Raw genomic sequence first — 21,069 nt, 5'->3', positions numbered from 1 at the left:
TCTAATAAAATAGTTTTTAAAAACTTAATCAACTAGTATTCTAAAAATTTAAAATGTAAATTATTATATTATTAAAAAAATAATATATCAATATTTAAATTTCTAAAATGTTTCATTTACAATTGAAAACAAATGTTTCATTTGATCTTAGAGACATATTACTTAGAAAACCATTATATCAAATTTGAAATACTTGATAGAAATGAAACTTTTTTTTAATCTATGGAAATAGAAAAGATATTTTAAACGTCGACTATGGAAAATAGAAGACTTTTTAAACACTTTATCTTGAACTATCAAAACTCTTCAATAAATCAAAGGGTGCTTGCCAAATTTCAATATTGAGCAACAAAATAATGGTGTTGCCCAACCAAGAGTACGACGCTCCTCCTCCCCTCACTCTCAAAGCAAAGTCCAAATGCATCTCTCTCTTGTGCCTGCTACACCAAATTATTTAGTGCCTCTATTGTGCCTGCTACACCAAATTATTTAGTACCTTTGTTGCACCTACATATAACACTTGCGGTAACCAGATTGTTCTATGTATTTAAGGGCTCAATGTCTATTATGTAGTGTAACCCGGGTGCGCGCACCTAGGTCAAAAATCCGAAGCACCTGGTGCACATACGCACCCAATGCGGGTGCATCGCGCACCCAAGTACCCCCATCAGCCGAAAAAGTGCCACCACACCGGTTGAGCACCCAGGTGGGACGCAAGACTCGAGTGTGTTGCGGGTGCTTGGGTGAGGGGGTGTGCACATGGGTGTGCACGGGGTGCTCCCAGGGTGCTCGCGAGGTGCGACCGGCTGAATGGCCCAGAAAGTTATAAATAATATTTTTTTGCATTTCTTTTTTAATTTGTTTTTTAAGCAAGCTAACCCTTGAGATGACTAGAATTTCGATATAGGGGGTGATTAGAGAGCACTTGGGCTGATTCCATTATCATTATTGACATTTTGTCATTTTGTTGATTGTACTCACTTTGATATGGCTATAATACATTATTTAATTTCACTGTTTAATGCTACTCGGCTCATTGTCATCATGAGCATCTTTATGATATATGATATTCATATTTGAACAATGAATTTTGAATCTTGCATCTTGAACTTAGTTAATTTGTTAAATGGTCATTGGTAATTGTTATGAAGATTCAAGTTTGAACTTATGGTTTGTGAATCGCATTTCAATTTTCTCTATTCAACTATATTTGGTATGTTATATAATATATTGAAGTATCATTTCATAATTAGCATTTTCAATCATATATATACTATGCAACCCCCTCCCCCCCCCCCCCTCCGCACCCTTGCCACCCCCAAATTGAGGCCCTTTTTTTTTCCCGCAGCCGAAATTTGTCCTAACGTCCCCCCGCACCGGTGTAACACTACTATTATGTAAAGTTAAATTGTTTCAAAAACCCAAAAAACGGATGCCAAAAGATGACAATAGCAAGTTCAAAATATTCACGACAGCAAGAAAAAGCCCCCAAACAATGAAAATAACCATTTCTAAATATATGTGACAGCAAGAAAAAGCCCTAATTTTTGTGGTCAAATCCCTGTGAATTTGGGGGAATATTTTGAAAAAAATAAAATTCAGAAATATCTTAATCTCATCCTTTAAATGTGCCAAACATGGTGACGTATGGTGCAATGTAGCTCCAAACCTATTCTGAAATGCAATGTAACTCCAATGAAATTTTGTCTCCCTGAGTGATCTTGGTTTTCATCCAAGTTATACAATTTCCCCAAGGGTCTTTGTCCTAGACAATGATCCAAGAGAAGCTCTCCAAAACAAGTAAAAATGACAAGGTACTTTATAAAGGTTCCCCAAAGTTTAAACCATTGGTGAGCCTCCACTCTCAATGTGGGACTACACCTCACTTTTATTTTACTTTCTCTTCAAAAGCAACCTTCTATTATAATTTAAAGTTGATATTATAATGAAGTTACTTTATTAATTTAAACTCCCATGTTGCTTCAAAAATGACCTTTTCATTAATATAATGATAATCTGAAACAGAAGGTCCCTATTTAATGCGCCCGAGATTTAAAACGTCTAATCCTGAGTCCAACCAACTATAGCACTAAAGGTAAATCCAATTAAATTTAGCCAAAAGTAGACCCAACTTGTAAGAATTATTGAAAAGCATTAAAATCGAAATCTGACAGATTATGAGTGATCTTGACAATGAAAGATGATAAACGAGCCTAAGTAGGTGGCTTATCAAAAATAGATGCTCCCTCCAAGAATCTGGAGCCCAAACTGGAAGTCAAATATAACATCTAAAAGTTTCATTTAACTCCTCTTAACAATGCAAGCTCATTCGAAATATCAAAATACCCCATGAATCATGCTAACACAAACTAAGAATGTCAACAACAATTACAATCCTAGAGGACACAAAGAGGGAACATAACAAAAATCCTCCCATGCATGTATTCACCGTTCACAATAGTATGCATTCTTATATATGGGGGTAGATGAAGTCTGAAACCACCATTAAAAGCCTTCAAATTCTTAGCCATTTTACCTTCTTGGTTGACCTTTGTTGCCTGCTCTTGTAGTGCTTCTTGAGGCCCCTCTAATTGGTCTCTCACTATGAGCAAGATGAATGAATTTCACCTATTTTTCCATCTTTGAACCTTGTCCTCATTTCCAGTAGCCCTTCCAAATCAATTACAAGTAATGGAAAGCTATCTCCAATCATTGCATCAATTTTGTCCCATAACATCGATCGAAATTCCATACAGATCTAGAATCTTCATTTAAAACAACAGATTGATGATTATAATAGCCCAAAGTGCACCCAAACATTTGTAAAGAACAATTCTGCTTTCTCTTTCTAGTGACGGACTCCTTGCATGAACTAAATCTTGCTACATCTTGATGGAGCCTTAAAATTCAAAAATTTTAGGCATCTATTTGGCCATATTTTCTGAGTATCGGCCTCCATGATTAAAATCCATTTCTGCAATGCATCTAAAGATGATGACGATCATGTGCACAAACTGATGGAGTTATGTAAAGATGGAGAGCTCTTTGATCAGATATTGAAGTCAAAAAGACAGGTGCTAATGTTGATCTGATGCAGCCAGCCTGTTCATCAGTCAAAGGAGATTTTAGCATATGTTGTGCAAAGTCAGGATTGAAGGACTTACTTAGATCATGAATCCACTCTATAATGTCAATATGGGTACATTTTAAATGGCAACCAGAGACAGAAGTTTTTTGAGAGAAAGATTAGAAGCATATCTAACTTTGGATAGTTGTATATCCTGAGCATCAACAGTAATACTTTCTGATCTTTGCTACCAGTCAATATGAAGTTAATGATGATGTAAATACTAGTCAGAGATAGTGCAAATGAGTGGAGTAACAAGTGGGCCTTGTTTAAGATTCTTCCGGCAGTTAATTTTTGAAGTTCCTGAAGTCTGTTTTCAGATATGGAGATCAGATGTAAATACTGGTCATATAATATTAGAAGTGCAGGAATACAAAGCAAGGCACTAATGTTTACATAAAAATTTATGGCATCAGATCTTACCTTACGTTATAAAGGTCATCAGGACAGAAGTATCAATAATAGCTTGCAGTGCTAAGCATGGTTTCCAAATTTTGATGGAGAGCAAATATCATTATGAGCAGTGATTACTGGAGACATTATTAAGCAGCATAAATATAATACCATTGTCGATAACCAGTAATTTAATTCTCCAAGTCATACATGGGGTATATATGTCATAATCAAATATTAAATGTAAATCTTTAACTTCTTGATTTGTCCCTGAAGAAAGGTGAACGCATTCATTTGAACTTCAAATCTTTGAATGTACCTGATGATTTTTGTGAAGCCAATAGTTATTAACGGTAGAGGTAAGGTTAACCGCCATATGGAGAAATGGAAGGCAAACGTCTACGGCTATGATCTCTGAATGAGGTGCAACAGTGAAGAAACAAGGAATTTGAGCCATGAAACTATTCAATACTCCATCTACAATCATGGCAGTCATCTGGTCCACACGGATAAGGCATGATTCACAATAGAGGTGCTAAGTGCAATACAGGTCGCTAGTGGCAATTTGATGCATGGTGATACGAAGGAGCCTGAAATCTATTTGCCACGTCTTTACATAGTGCCGTTGAATGAATGGGGGTGTCCGGAAGTCAAATCTCATACTAGCGAAAGTTTATTATTAAAGATATGATTACTCTGAGGAGAAATCAATTGAAGAAAGCCATTGAAGCATATTTGCTCTCCTTAGCATTAGCAATTTCCACGAGCCCTTTTTGTAGTATTTCCCATCAATTTTACTTACAGCACTCTGTCTATTTGTGGTAGGTGTACGTTCGGATGAAGGAACCATCACGCACAAGAGTGTCTGGAGAAATATGAGCATCAGAACAAACAAACACAAAATGCCCAGACAAAGACGTTGAGAGAAGGAAAATCGAATCACAAAGAGTGTTCGAATAGAGTGGAACCTGCGCGGAAGGAAAGGTCCAAGCGTCCAAGTCTCTACAGGTTTCACTATGCCAAGAAAATACTTCGCCTCAGGAAAAAGAAATTATTTTCTCGGACTATAGTCTTGGTGGGAATTTCACGACAATACAAATTTGTGCATCAGGAGTTTAATAGTTCAACCAATTGAACTATACAAAAACAATCAATTAATCTTTTTAAGAGCCCGATAAAATACAAGGCATTTGAAAAATTTATAAGTAATTTGTTAAATATTTGAAGAGGTGCAAAGTTTGGAAAGGTAACCAATACCTTTTCATCACCTATAAATATGACATGTAAAATCAAACAGGATAGACAATTCATATTCATATTTTAAAACCTTACACACACACACACACACACACACACATATATATATATAATTTTTTATTTTTCTTTGATCAATAAACAGCCGAAACCTTGATTATATAATATAAACTAAATAGTATACAACAGAGTACCTCCGTTCTTAAATTTTATATATTCAAGCACTTATGATGTATTATATTCTCCGATTGGCGAAGAAATGAATTCTTGATCAAAGCCTGTGGATTGAATTAAAGAGCAAATTTATATGCGATTCCGGAATTGAAATGCAGGAGATAGATCATCTGTAAGGAGTGTCTTTATTGCGATTTTATTTCTGGCATTATTATTTATTTTAAATTTTGGAGTTTTAAATTATTATTAAGTTGTGTACTTTATAAATATTTTTATTTATTTTCTATATATATTTTAATGTTCCAATTAGTGGACTTGGTCATTATTGCATTTTAAATTTGATAAACATAGATATTGTGAAATATTTAATTGTTTCCGTATTTCTGTCTAGTTTGCCTCCGCAGGAGTTAAAGTGCATCTTAGACTAGTTTAAAATTGCATTCATATAATTGATCCGTCGCGTTTGAATTGTTAAAATTGTTTATAGTTTAAATATATTGAATTTTCTAAAGTTGTATGTTTCAACTTATAATATTGACTCTGATTGCCCATATAATTAAAGCACTGGCCTTTTACTCTTGATTCATAATCCATATACTGGCAACTGTTTCATTTCTTTCCCTTGGGGAATTAATATATTCATTTGTTGCATTCATTCTTTATTTAAAACATGATCACATTTATATAGTCATTTACTTTTATTTTTAATTCATAATTTGCAAGTTTGAGGTTTTCTATAATCCTTGCCCTTTGGGAAACTTTCAATATATTCGCATTCTAATCAATCTACTATATGTGTCTTGGATTTAAGGTTGTTGTCCAAGATCAAGTACACCCGCCTTGGTTTTGCAGAGCCAGAAGCGCAGGGGATTTGGATCGTATCGATCAATCCCATCAAGTTGGCCTTAACCGGTTGGATATCCTAGCATCGAGCAAGCAAGGCTCGTAGGATTCCAATTTGCAGTTTTGGGATCCAACAGATTGGCAACTCTGCTGACGAGAGTTGCAACACAAACCCTAAAGAAATTTTGATTTCAAGATTAGTAAAAGTTAGGTTCTATTTAATTTGTTGAAACATTTTGATATATTTGAAGTTCTAAATTGATAAGTTTTTACAGTGCATTTAATTTCTCGGAATTATTTTATAAATCTTAAATTGCTTTATAAAGATTTGATCTTGTAGGAATATTGTATGTTTTTCTTTAATCTTTTTCTATAGATTCGATCTTTGGTGAGGTATACTCTGCTAGAAGGAAGAACTCAGATTCTTAAAGATTATTCATTTCCTCTATTTGGAGGTGGCGACTCTATTGTATTTTGATTGGTACTTTACAAAAGAAGTGCCTGAATCATTAGTGACTCTGTTGAGGGAGAAGACTTAAAAGAAAGTACTATACAGTTTTTTCAAATGTATCGATCATTTTAGAGAAAGCTTTTTATTCCAGATGGCATCAATCCATTGGATTTCAGCAATTTTGATTAGGAACTTAGCAAGTTATCTCCAAAGCTTTCACAATTGGTACCAAAGTTCCATGGAGAATGGGATGAATCAGCAAATCAACATTTGGATGCATTCTACACATTTATAGAAGATTATGACATTTGTGAGGAAGATCAAGTAATGAAGTCGTTTGCCAGAACATTGAAGGACAATGCAAGACAAGTGTATGAATCATTACCCACACAATGTATCTCATCTTGGAAAGAATTTGAAGGATGGTTCCTATTTGAATTTGATGATGTGTGCCATGAAGAAGAGATGTGTTATGAACAAGATGAAAATCAAAGTTGCAACATGGAAGAGGATTCTGACATGTCTCTACTTGATGCCTTTTTCTATAGAGAAAGATATGAAGCGAGACTTCAGCACATTTATTTTTGAGAATGATGAACACTTATCATGGGATTCCATCAAGCTTTAAGCCTCCTTACAAGGAACTTCTAAACAAAATTCTTCAGTTGAGAATCTCGCCAAAGGACCCTGATATGAAGCTTCTTCTTCAAATATGGGATCAAGCTATAAAAGATGAAGAAAAGGATGCCAAAGTAAAGCATGAACATAATAACGTTTCAGATTCAAATGTAGAAGAAATCGAAGAAGAATTCAATCATGATGAGACCGATAGGGAATTAGATTGTGAAGAAAATGGAAATGATGAAGAGGATTATCTCAGTGTGGATGAGATTTCGACCTTGTTACACATGGAATATCAAAAGTATGTCGAAAAGGGGGGTAAAAATTTTCTTCCCATACACAAAGAAAATCAGATTGATGAGACAATAGATGTGTTGTATGAAACATTCAATGAACAAGAAAATTCAGTCATCTTGTCAAAAGCATATCACTTTCATGAGAAGGAAAACAATGAGCCAAAAGGGGCATGCATTTCTCATGAGGATATATTTGTTGAAGGGATGCATTGTGGTCTAAGTATAGAAAGAGATCTATTTGGATACAATTTCAAAGAATTTTCAGATCCCATATATGATGAACTGGCAAAAGGGAACGAAGAATGTAGCTCTTATACATTTCTTGAGGAGAATGTTACCATTCAGGAAGAAGAAGAAGATGCATCCAAGGGGGACTTCCAAATCATTTCAGATCTTTTATACAATGAAACAATAGAGAATCTAGACAAAATATCTTGTGAAGATGAAGTAGAACAGCATGTGATATATGAGCATGAGAGAGTTTCAGATGAAGGTTATCATGAAGATATTCCTGAGGTTTCTGTTTTTTTTTTTGAGTCCATTGTCTGAAGAAGAGTTTTTCTATCAAATATATCAGCACTATGATAACATGCCTAAGGATGATCCTGAAAATAATGAAAATCATAGCATATGTGGAGAAATATATTTAGAGGAAGAGCCATTTTCCAATCCATTTTATGATCAACCTTTGCATTTAAGATGTGAAGATGAGATGGAATCGAATGTACATAATGAGGAGGACGTGTTCGGTGTTAGTCCTGAAAATTTTTTAAATATCTCAATTGATCAGATTCTTGACAAAATGGAAGTAATAATGCTTGAATGCGGATTATATTCAAAATCTCCTTGTGAGGAGAATTATTCGGAATGTATGGCAGAGTGTGTGCAAAAGGAAAATCAGACAAAGGTGACTCGTTCTAGTAAAAGGGTGACTGATTACATAAATACGAACCTTCCATTCAGCAAATATCACAACACACTTAATGACTTCCCAACAGCAAAACAAAAGTCAAAGGTCAAGGATTGCATTGATGAACTAGCAGCAATAAGTAATGCTCATAAGTATGATACATTTGACACAGGAATGAAGTATGAGCAACCTACCAAGGTAAGTATCCTTGAAGACCCTGTGATAATATTTGTTAACAATATGGTCAGGGAGATGTTTTTAAGTTTTTATCATCTTTCTTTTGAAAAAATTTCTTCCACATATATTGATCGAGTCAATGAAGTAAGAGATCAGATGTTTGGATTTAAAGATGATGAAATTTATTTCTATTTAAATGATCCAATTGGTTGGACAAATGTTAATTCTAATCTTGAACAAGAAAAACACATGTCAAATGATGATTATTTTTTATTTGCTAACGGATCATATTTTACTCACAAAAGATATGATATCATATTCAGGAAATCCAAGGTATTGAATGATCAGAATAAGGTGTTTGATAGAAGAAAGAATCAGTGTTCACTTGTTTGGGGGCCCTGAGGGCCACCCAATTTCACTGTGCATTATGCTCAGCATGGGTGCTTGGTCTGCTCCTCCAGAGATAGCTGGAATTCTCACTATGCTCACAAGGAGCATATGTCCTCAGCAAGAGCCACTGATGGAGCCTTAAAATTCAAAAAATTTAGGCATCTATTTGGGCATATTTTATGAGTATCAGCCTCCATTATTAAAATCCATTTCTGCAATGCATCTAAAGATGATGACGATCATGTGCACAAACTGATGGAGTTATGTAAAGATGGAGAGCTCTTTGATCAGATATTGAAGTCAAAAAGACAGGTGCTAATGTTGATCTGATGCATCCAGCCTGTTCATCAGTCAAAGGAGATTTTAGCATATGTTGTGCAAAGTCAGGATTGAAGGACTTACTTAGATCATGAATCCACTCTATAATGTCAATATGAGTACATTTTAAATGCCAACCAGAGACAGAAGTTTGTTGAGAGAAAGATTTGAAGCATATCTAACTTTGGATAGTTGTATATCCTGAGCATCAACAGTGATACTTTCTGACTTTTGCTACCAGTCGATATGAAGGTAATAATGATGTAAATACTAGTCAGAGATAGTGCAAATGAGTGGAGTAACAAGTGGGCCTTGTTTAAGATTCTTCCGGCAGTTAATTGTTGAAGTTCCTGAAGTCTGTTTTCAGATATGGAGATCAGATGTAAATAATGGTCATATAATATTAGAAGTACAGGAATACAAAACAAGGCACTAATGTTTACATAAAAAGTTATGGCATCAAATCTTACCTTACGTTATAAAGGTCATCAGGACGGAAGTATCAATAATAGCTTGCAGTGCGAAGCATGGTTTCCAGATTTTGATGGAGAGCAAATATCATTATGAGCAGGGATTACATTATTGCATTTTAAATTTGATAAACATAGATATTGTGAAATATTTAATTGTTTTCGTATTTATGTCTAGTTTGTCTCCGCAATCTTAGACTGGTTTAAAATTGCATTCATATAATTGATCTGTTGCATCTAAATTGTTAAAATTGTTTATAGTTTAAATATATTGAATTTTATAAAGTTGTACATTTCAACTTATAAAACCAACGGTCTTTTACTCTTGACTCATAATCCATATGTTGGCAACTGTTTCATTTCTTTCCCTTGAGGAATTAATATATTCATTTGTTGCATTCATTTTTTATTTAAAACATTATCACATTTATATAGTCATTTACTTTTATTTTTAATTCATAATTTGCAAGTTTGAGGTTTTCTATAATCCTTGCCCTCTGCGAAACTTTCAATATATTCGTGTTCTAATCAATCTGCTATAAGCATCTTGGATTTATGGTTGTTGTCCAGGATCAGGTACACCCTTCTTGGTTTTGTAGAGTCAGAAGCGTAGGGGATTTGGATCGTATCGATCAATCCCGTCAAGTTGGCCTTAACCGGTTGGATATCTCAACATCGCACAGGCAAGGCTCATAGGATTCCAATCTGCGGTTTTGGGAACCAAAACATCTATTGATAGCTAGAAAAGAAAAATTGTGTCCATGTTTACTTACTCGTATTTACCCACAAAATCGATGGCAACACTTTTTCATGGCTTTTTGTCCATAGAATGAGCCATTTCCATTCAATTTCTCCTTTACTTACTGCATTTTAGGCCCACATACATACCTTTGCATACGAGTAATCTTGCCAAATCCAACTAACACACAACTTTATAGGTAAAATCTTCTCATCAATAAGAGTGTTTGTTCATTCAGTACACACAATTTGCCCACCTTGTAGTGCATGACATCTTTAAGGTAGAGATCTTCTTCACTCTCTAAAACCTTTTGAGTTTTTTGATTGCTTGAATGTCCCCAAAATTCAAAATCAAAGGCATATTCATTATTGTGTACCTCTTTCGTAAAGGACTCAAGTTAACCATAGCCAATGCTACAGCTGGCAGTGGCATTAGATAGGTAGCCAGGATAGCTTATCAGCCATAATGTTTATGCCTCCCGTGTTGTATTTGATAGCAAAATTGAATTGTTGTGAAATTCCATCCAGGTGTAGTGTCTTGCCCTAAACAACTTATTTTGTGCTTGCAAATAATTTTGTTTGTTATCATCCACAAGAGTTTATTTACACAATAAATAACATCATTTCTTGACTGCCAAAGCTAGTGCATGCAATTTTTTATCACAAATCGGATATCCTCTAACTGCTTGAGTACAATGCACTTAGTAATGACAAACTAGCTTACTTCCAAATAAGACAGCACCCATAGGTTTACCTGCATCAGTCTCTAGCATGAAATGTTGTTGCAAATTCGAAAGACCACGGCAATAGAGCATGATTGATTTTATATTTAAGTAAACTCAAAAGAATCATGATCCTTGCTCCATTGAAATCTCTTAACCTTGGCTGCAACCACATGGATAGCTGTAGCTAAGGAATACAAAAAGGATATTCCTCATGAATTGGACTCCACTTACAAAGCTCCTCATTTCTATGGCACTCCTTGAAGTAAGCCAAGTAGTGATGGACTCCACCTTGACTAGACCTACTCTTATATCAAGACGTCTTTCCAAAAACTAAGATCAAAGCCATTTTTCCAATGAGTAAGATGAATAGTTAAAAACAACCTTTCCAATTATTAAGATCAATATTTTGGATAGAAAATTATATTAGGATGCCTTTTATATTCAGATGATTTCTGATTGGAACGTTAAATAGATAGAAGTGGTTTCTTCCAAGGGAATACCTCTATGTTGTTCCTTTCGTTCGCACAAAGCTAAGCTGAGCCAGATAATTGCTCTCTGCAAAATCGTGCAATGTGCGTTGGCACTTCTGACCTTCTTGATTCAAGGTAGGGATGTAATCCTTGATCGCTCTCCTATGCTCTACAGGATCCTGCATCAAATATTATAAGTCAGTGATGAAATAACTGAATCATTACCTCTCCTTGTCCATCAAATATAGAGCAGAAAAAAGTGCTCCCCACCTCACTAGTACTAACCATTTTCATTGCTACCTCTTTTGCAAAGACGCAACAGAATTTTTCAACAATTAATTCGCTATTATTTAGTATTTGCAGAAACATACATTCCAGGAAAAAACACAAAAAAATTTGACAAGTTGAAAATGAAGCCAGAAAATACTTATAGATAAGTTTCAATTAGTGGTAGGATTAGTTATGGTGAAGAATACAATAAAAAGGTACTTCCTAAGTTTTAAACCAGCAGTTAATTGTTTGAAAATGAATTACCATGACATGTTCAAGTGAGAATTATACGTATCTGATGTTTTTTAATAAAAGACATTTGTAAAATAACATCAAACTTATAAGATCTAAATTCAACTATATGAATCTGAATACTCCTAAAACACCCTTTCACTATCAGCATTTATTTTAACCAGTTGAAACATGTTTCGAGTTTTCCAGACTTTTACTTGCATTGTTAAAATATTTTTTCTGATGAGATATGAATTATCCTCCAGCAAATATTTTGTTAAACATAAAAATGTTCTAAATCTACCTGCAAAAATTCCATCATTTGTTCTTCGATCGTACCGCGCATAGCCAATGTCTCTACATAAATTGGTCGAGTAGCTCCCATGCGATGTGCCCTACTAATTACTTGTTCCTCCATGCTGATTAAAGCAGAAAACTAGTTATCAATTCGGACTACTGAAACAATACGATTATCCATAAAATACTACCATGCCACCAGTCTTACACTAGTTACCATTTCATTAGCCATTCTTATCTCTGTTTAACTTAATTTCATTCTAGTAAGAATGGAAGCATAACGTCACTCAACAAAGAAATGCTAAGTTGCCAATTCGGGTTCAGAGACGGATTCGGGTTAGTGGGTTCAGGCAAAAAAAATTTCCCATTTGGGTTCATGGATGGGTTCAGGCAAAAAAATGAGAAACATGCATAGTTGTAAAAGTAACTTACAAAGTCATTTCATAGTATGAATATATCAATGTTACTTGATCATTGATCAATGCCAAATGTCAAAGGTAAACATTAAATACTCGCTCCATTAATCAATGTTAATATTGTAAAGAAAATCATACATTGGAAATATTTTTTAAATGATATTTTAATGTAATTTGAAACACTTTTATGGCCCACAGTCCCAATTAGGGACCCGGATCCGGACCCAAGCACAAATCCAAACCCAGACGAATCCAGATCTGGACCCAAGCTCCAGGGTAACTAAGAAGAAATGTTACCTTCTATCCCATATGGGCTCCATCAAAAAAACATGGGTGACAAAGCTAAGGTCTAGTCCCAGGGCAGCACTTCCATCCATTATAAGAACCATGCAATCTACATCCTTTTGAAATGTAATTAATGACTTGACCTGCACATATCCTCACAATCAACAAAGTATCAGTTATAAAAGGTAGAAATTAATCTGATCTTAAGGGCTATCTTTGAAAGAAAATTAAATGCCTGGTGCAAACCTTGTTACTGGAATGCATTGGACTATACATCCCAACATATCCAATACCTGCACCTGTCAACTGTCACACAAAAGTAATACTCATAAAAGGATTCATTATCAAACAAAGTAATGGATCATTAAGTTTGGACATTAGTATACCTGTCGCTCAACAACATGTATGTGCTCAAGAAACTGGGAAAAAATTATTGCTTTCTCTGGCAATTTCCTATGACTATTATCTGATAAGTCAGCAGCTTCACCTAAAATCATTTTGTCTACAAAATCAATGCTTCTATGCTCAGAGATTTCTTCCATGTCTTTTGAAAGATCCTTGTTATCTAAACAATAACCCATCTGTCTGTTCCTATCACGCAATGATTTTAACCTTTCAACTAAATATGCAACTTTACTGCTTGTTGTTGCATGCCAATCAGGATCCCAACTATCCTGCAGAGAATCATATATAAAAGAAACAGTATCACCACACAAAAGTACATCCCCAAGAGTGTACCATGATTAACCACTTCAACTTTAAGAGTAAGACAAGAAAATGGAAGGAGGCTAGCAATCTTTAAATATAATCCATGCATCTAAATGCATTTATCTCACCTGATTGTAAGATGGTTGTAATTCAATAAGGTCTTGAGGAACAGGCCATTTTGGATTTGGATTTTCAGGGCGAGCCAATATTTCTGGACTCTGCATCTTGTATGAATAAGTACAACCAGGCAAGGTGCATTTTTCACTATCAAGGGCAACACAGTCAAGGCATAGCAAGTGCCTACATGGTGTAATAATTGGTAGCCTGCACCATTCCTGACATCTGTGAAACCCACAGTTTCCAGTTTCAATAATTTGATCAGACTTCTGGGAAAAAACATAGCTTAAGATTTTATATACAGGACCATAAACTAAAATTTCAAGGATAGGAAAATCCCAACCTGAAACAATTTCCTCCACAAAGAAGACAATGCTTTATGATAACATATTCCTCTGATGAAGGATCTAAGCCTTGCTCGACAAGGATATCCATGGTCTCTTGAATATCCTCCCCTGCATTTTTTACCTTTATGTGGCCTGCAACACAGCAAGATAGACGCACATTTCGAATGGTGTTGCTACGAAACTTCCACTGTTTTGGATTGAGGAGAGATTCAACATGAGAAGGATCATTCCAATCTGCCATTAGAATATTGCGTCTAACCGTCACTACCAGCTCATTGTAACTTTTTGCATGTTCCTCTGTAAAATGAAGAAAAGTAACTTTTTTAATGCAGGCAGGAATATTCTTTAAATCTGCTTTCCTGGCACTTATCATGCACCTCTGAAGGAGTTGTAAAAGGCGTGAACGTCCTTCCTCCATCTCAGCTTCAAATGGACGAAGAATACCACTCTCCCACGACTTTGGATGAAGTCCATATGCTTCTTCATGAAGAAACTTTAGCATAGGCTGCAAGTGAGCCACTTGACTATTCGGCGTGTTTGGCATTGGTGTGCCAGTTAACAGCCACCGGCAGGAAGCAGTTAAAGATATTGCCATTTGTAACTTATTTGTAAGGTTCAAACTGGAACCAAGTGTATGACCCTCGTCTAAAATGACCCGCACCCAATGCACTCGCATCAATACACTGCTCTCCCGAAGACTCCATTCTGCACTCAAGCGTGGGAAAGTAGTGATCACAATGTCATAGTCCCATGCAAGGTTGTGTGCAAGGGGAGGTTTTCTCTGGTCAACCCAAATGAACAACCGCACTTGTCCAGGCCTAATGTGTTTCAAAATTTGGTTTTTCCAGTGCTCTACTAGATTTGCAGGCACTACAATGAGAGTTGCTCTAGACAAGTATAGTCTAACTACATCAACTGGTCTGGTTAGAGAAATTTTCAAAGCCAAAACATCAAATACAAGATCAAGCAGACCGCGTGGATAACACCATCTAGTAATGCCCTTCCCTTCCTTTCTTTGTATAAGGCCAAATGCCTGAAATATTTTATAATAGCCATGCAAATCTTGTCCAGACACTGAAACCATCCTTAAACCAGGAGGAAGTGTAACACCTGTGGTTTCCATCTTTGAAAGCTTTTCAGGGGTGAGATTTGCTAGCCAAGTCAATGCCTGCTTTGTTTCTGAGTTGAGCAATGAAGCATATTCCTTAAGTATACTTGTAAAGAAACATATATTCTGTTCCTGTCCAGGTGATGTCCCCTGATTGTGGAAACCCGGCATAGATGTAATAGACCTACTAGCATCCCAATTCTCTTCTGGGGCCGAGCAATTTTGTCGAAGTACATCCCTGTTCATACTACAAAACCAAGCAAGGCTGTCATCTGGTCGTCCAGTTCCAAATGGTAGTTTCCGCCACTTGCTGCAGGCATCACACTGTACCCAAGTCTCATCACTTTCATTCATAGTAGAAGATTTTTGTTTCCTCCTCTTGCTATTGATGCGGGATGATGACCTTTGTGGTTTAGACAGGCTGGCAAGTGTAGAGGAGCTATCTCTGTGTGATCTCTCCTGCCGTCTAGCCCTCCTTCCATCCTCGTGACTGCAAGATGTTGAAGGTTCTTCAAATGTTGCTAGCAGATTTCTCTTAATTTGGCTAAAGCTTCTAGTATATCGATTAGATGGAGCTGTTGAAAAAGAGTGCTTCAGATTAAAGGATGAAAAGGGAGTTAACATATCCCTGACAAAGTTTACTGAACCAGTGTGTGGCACTGAAGCTGTCAACCTTGACCTCTTTAATGGAGGGGTAGAGAGGGAAGAATCCAAATTTCCTTCTGTAAAATCAACTGGAAAATCAGAACCTGTATAAACTTGGTTGCGTCGAGCATTAAGCGTCATGCATTTATTCCACATTGACATGATACGGCCTGCTGAAGAATTGCTTGCACTAATTTCATAATAACCATATTTCTGACCTGAACTGTGGTCACACCATTTTACCTGCATTCCTTCAGGTGGATCTGCCAACGTACCCTGAGTCTTAAGGACAAGGGACAAGGCTGTTACCGTTTTACCGAGGCCAGGTTCATCACAAAACATGCCACCCCTAAATCCTGTTACCGTAGGAGCCATCCCAGGTGATACTTCACCTGAAACTAAATTAATATAAAACTGGAAACCATCTTCGGTAACCATATCACGATAGAGAGGATGTGTCATGACCTCAGTGCTTCGCTCACGTTGAAGCATCCATTCAACTGCAACCTGCTGATGAGGAAAAAGTTTAACATTCATACAAGGCATGATTGACACAGCCAATGACCTTAAATGGTGGCACGTTGCAGAAACTGAGAACAGGTCCCTTGGCATGAGTCTACTTAATACAGTAGTTAAAACATCATGAGGAACATCCCAGATGCCCGGACCCTTCGAAGATTTTGCAAGTTTGATCGATGTAGAGTAGTGCTTCCTTCCATGGTCAAGAGTTGGCAAGCTCTTAAAAACTTCGTGAAGATCAAAAGCTTCCCGCTTTTTGGACTCCGATAACTTGCAATGCAGCTCACAACCAAGAACATGGCATTCACCAGGGTTCCACATGCTCTGCTCATCTCCTTGGAAATATACTTGCTGGTTTTTAACTGCTAAAATTGACTTGCTTCGGTTTCCCCAGTCACAACTGCAGACAAGTTCAGATTCAAAGTGATTTTTAGTTTGTGTGCATTCATATAGAATCGTACCTCTTAACACAAAAGTAAGCTAATTTTTATATAGCCAATCCATACTAGGCTCCTAAATATGCATCACAAAGATTAACATTAATAAGAAACAAAAATTCAAGCCAAGCACAATTCAGAGAAATCCTTCATTAAAATCATCAGGTAAACTGTATAAATCATTGATGGTGTTTTAAAACGAAAATTAAATGAGATTCAAATAAAGGAAACCATAAGGAAAATTTAAATTGGAAAACACTTCAAATGCCAACCACTCTTAAGAGATTCCATGAGATAACTATATTGATGCATGATGAAGAACTTAATCTTCCAAATTAATACCATCTTGCTTAATTATGAATAGAATAAAGCCTAATTTGTGTGCTTGTATGTCAAATCTATAATTAGTGTCATGCTCAAACAATTAATTTCCACCCATTTCCAGGCATAAGCTCGAGCAGTTGCACAATCAACTACCTAAAAAGCAGATGATATTTTAACATGAGAAATGATGCATCGTGCTGATCTTGACCTTCTAAAATATTTATTTTCAGCTATACCTTTCTGTATTAGTAAAAGTCTAACTTGACTGTAAATATCCCAAATCCGTTAAGCAAGTTATTGCAAGTTTATATGGTTTCCTCATCTCCAAATTAAGATTAAGTGGTTGAATGTTTACACCGCCTATATCTACACAAAAGTGTACAGCTAGGCAAAAGACCACTCAAATGATTGATAAAATGTAGGGGGGTCATATACTGCTAATGAATAGCTGTGAAATAGACACTAACATGTAATGTCCCCTTTTTCTAATATGGACCACTACTGAGTTCTTCACAATGCTTTTATGGGCAGTTAATAAATATAAAGCAATTTCTTAATGTTTCTGACATCTGTTAATTAGGCAATTAATGGAAAATCTGATATGATTGATTGGGACTTAATTCCAAATGCATAGGCAACGTAATAAATATGCATTAAATATTTTATATACAGAACAATTATGTTCTTGTAACAATCGATTACAAAATGATGTGTTTTTGCTGTTTCTGATATACAGGAATTATATGCAATGACTGAGATGAGTCTCAGTTCCTTGCACTGCTTGTCGTGTCTGATCTGCAATAATGAATCTGTAGCTTCTGCAGGCCATGACTCATATATCGATTAATAAATGCTCTAAAAACTGTTTATAGGGCTGTGTCTGATATGATGATTACAATATGCTCGGTGATGTTGTTTCTGATCTACATGCTTGCACTAAAATGTGATGGAAAAGGTATTACACTCTTGTATAGAGGGATCCTTAAAGCATAACAAATAAATAAGTTTTCTCCAATATGCCTTGATAGAATAAGGTGAACAGCATTATATACTTGTGATTAAGGATGAAGAGGTATGATCGAATAGTCATCTTCCTCAACGAATTCATAATCAGTTTGATTATTATATTAACCAATGACACTTCATCTCAATCATCACTGATTAGTAATGGTCAGCTTAGTAATATTAACACTATATAGACAACACTTATCTAGTTCTATCACACAATCTCTGCCAACTCTCTGTCGTGATGATAAACTATTGCCGTCTCTACTTTTCATTGACATAGTTTTGAGTAGCACCAATAACATGTATTACACCACTGCTTATCATAAACCAGTCGTCATCATGATAATTCAACTAGTTATTTGAGATATTACCACTCTTCCTATGAGTTGATCGACCGCCATTGTTTCTGTTCTTTCTTCCCACATCATGGTGCCTTGACACGTTGATGACTATTTGACTGCATTAGATGTTGATTATAAATTTTGCTGAGTCATCCACTTAGTCTTGTGCATACTTTGACAGCTGCCTTCATATACTCCCACCAATATTATTATACTGGACATTTTTATTAGATTCAATTGATATCTTTGGAACTTAAAGTGTGTGGTCTCCGTAGCATCATTCTATGTCATGATGTAGTGTTAGTGTCTCAGGAACTGTGAATCTTCTACTCCATCAATAGTGCCATGATTGCTGTTCATAAGTCATTGTTTATTCTCGTCAATAATTAATTTCTTAATGATGGTAGAAGAATTATGTTGTCATTTTTTAACTCAATTGCGTCTTAGACGAATACCATCATTATATAGGGTCAATTGCATAGCAAATTGATATTTATTTGATGCCGTGTAATTCTTTGCAATCATTATTTCAGTTTTGGCAAAGTACTTGCAATGTGAACTTCAAACTGGGGATATTACACAACCATTATGTTGAGCAATAAACTGACTATAACTAGACCAGAGTTAATCAGTCACTTCTTGAATGTGGAGAAGAAATGTTATCTGTTTGATGAATGTTTCAGTAATCCCCTAAGAAGTTAACAGAAAATGATTTAAAACTGAAAACATTTTTTTAAAAACACTACCATTCATATGTGAGCATTGCTTTATAGCTATGCAATGGAAAACTAACTGCTTTGTTGCAGTTAGGAGATTTCCACAATCCATGAATTATGCAACTGTTTTTCTGGGCCAAGATTGTGTAAAAAACTTATTACACAATCCATGAAATGTTATCTGTTTGATGATAAAAAACTTTTTACACAATCTTGGCCCAGAAAAACAGTTGCATAAGTGATTTGTATTAAAAAAAAATAAGACACACTATTACAACACAACACATGCCCATTATTACATTTTTTTTTCCCATGTCTTGGACACTAAGCTGTATACACAGCATACACAGGCACAGTCAGTTACAAATCAACTGCAATGCTTCCATAGTAATGCAAACAAACAACTCCATTCACAATGATTTATCAAAATGTATTAAAAAGAAAATAAATATTTAAACAGACTAACACTGAAGCATCGACATGCAGGAACATCAACAAGATAAACAACCACAGATCTAGAGAAATCCAATATGTTCAAAAAATTAAATCATACATAAGTAGCATATCTGTTCCCTAAGAACTAAAAAGTGAAAACTCTTTAACACAAACCAATTGTAAGCAATATTACAAACAACTGGATTAAAATAGTAGATCAAGTAAATAGTAACAAAATATCAAAAACTACACAGGCCTCAAGAAAGATTCTATTAAATATCAAAGTAGCACAAAAATTATTAATAATATTAATAAAGCAATAAGATACGAGGAACAACGAAGGGAATACCTCCTCCAAAAAAATCTCATTAATCAGATCTTGAACATGAACTTAAGACAACAATAAACATTCACCCATATCTGACACAGACAATCTGACAGACCTAATGATACTGGCAAGATTTAAAGCTTTTCAACATACTTCATCATGAACAAAGAGAAATAACTTGCTTATAATAACAATCTAACCATTCCCTAGTCTAATCAACAATCAATTGACTCTGAATAAGAGTTAAAATACTGCTACATATAATCAGTTCATTCAAGAAATAGATGACACATTAAATAGGACCTTCTAATTCAAACATATTGTCACAATCTATTTTTCTTAAATGTGAACTCCTTAATCAAAAGTGGAACCTTTTTAGACTAAAAAATTCTAAAAGAAGGCAATTTCTAAAAATGGGATGGCCTTAAAAGAGGAAAAATAGTCAGAGCAAATTATGGAGAATTGTTACGAACAACCCAACACACACTCCCTCTTTGTGAAGAACAGATCCTTCACCATTCTGAGCTGCTCTCAAAGCAATTCAATCTACAACTCTGTAGGTCCTTCGTTAGAACATGGGCAACCTCCTTCTGTGAGGAAAGAAACTCAAGGACCTATTTGCAACTTCTCCTTGAACTAACAATGCCAGAGTCTCTACACTTTGATGGATCATGACTTTGACGCAACTATCAGTATAAAGTTAAATTCACCAGATCTAGTATTGGTATAGTGCTAGTAAAGAATTAGCTTGGTATGGCTCAGAATAAATCAAAGCCAAGATGACATGATAAATTAAACAAAAATTAAGTTGGGCAGAACTACAAGCAACAATCTGCAAAGTATAAACAAACAAAAAAAATCTTATATTCCTCTTCATTAAGAGCATCAATTTCATCATGTGATTGATTATAAATTTAAAAGAACTTCCCTAGCTGTGCCATGCACATCTAGCATAATATCCCCAGATGGAATATTAAAAAGAAAACAGTAAAATCTACAAACTAGGGCACAAACTGATAACAAGAAAATAACCTCTGCAACTAGGCATAAATCTGGAAATGAATTTGCATCAGATTATTCTCATTACATCTCAGAATTCAGAGAAGATTTAGACACTTAAACAGAAATTTGAGATTGTTATTATGATCAGAGAGAAATACAAAATAACCCAGAATTTTCA

At 35.4% G+C, this 21,069-nt stretch overlaps 1 protein-coding gene across 1 annotated transcript in view; it reads right to left on the bottom strand.

Annotated features, from left to right (window-relative positions):
* The window catches only part of LOC149535108 (SNF2 domain-containing protein / helicase domain-containing protein / F-box family protein), a 74,818-nt gene that overhangs the window by 28,301 nt on the left and 25,448 nt on the right, over nt 1-21,069 (bottom strand). Inside the window, exons 2-8 of the mRNA XM_089807634.1 lie at nt 14,025-16,700; nt 13,693-13,906; nt 13,243-13,530; nt 13,103-13,162; nt 12,869-12,999; nt 12,163-12,277; nt 11,388-11,536 (exon numbers count right to left, since the gene is read on the bottom strand). Of these exons, the coding sequence (XP_089663760.1) occupies nt 11,390-11,536; nt 12,163-12,277; nt 12,869-12,999; nt 13,103-13,162; nt 13,243-13,530; nt 13,693-13,906; nt 14,025-16,700 (3,631 nt within the window). The 3' untranslated portion in view covers nt 11,388-11,389. The remainder of the gene's footprint in view (nt 1-11,387; nt 11,537-12,162; nt 12,278-12,868; nt 13,000-13,102; nt 13,163-13,242; nt 13,531-13,692; nt 13,907-14,024; nt 16,701-21,069) is intronic.

Source organism: Cupressus sempervirens, chromosome 10, assembly GCF_028749045.1.
Source record: "Cupressus sempervirens isolate cs-2001-9-10 chromosome 10, ASM2874904v1, whole genome shotgun sequence".
In the NCBI taxonomy this organism is placed as follows: Eukaryota; Viridiplantae; Streptophyta; class Pinopsida; order Cupressales; family Cupressaceae; genus Cupressus; species Cupressus sempervirens.
The sequence above is the reverse complement of the archived record's forward strand: the minus strand, read 5'-3'. Positions and strand labels throughout refer to the sequence as shown.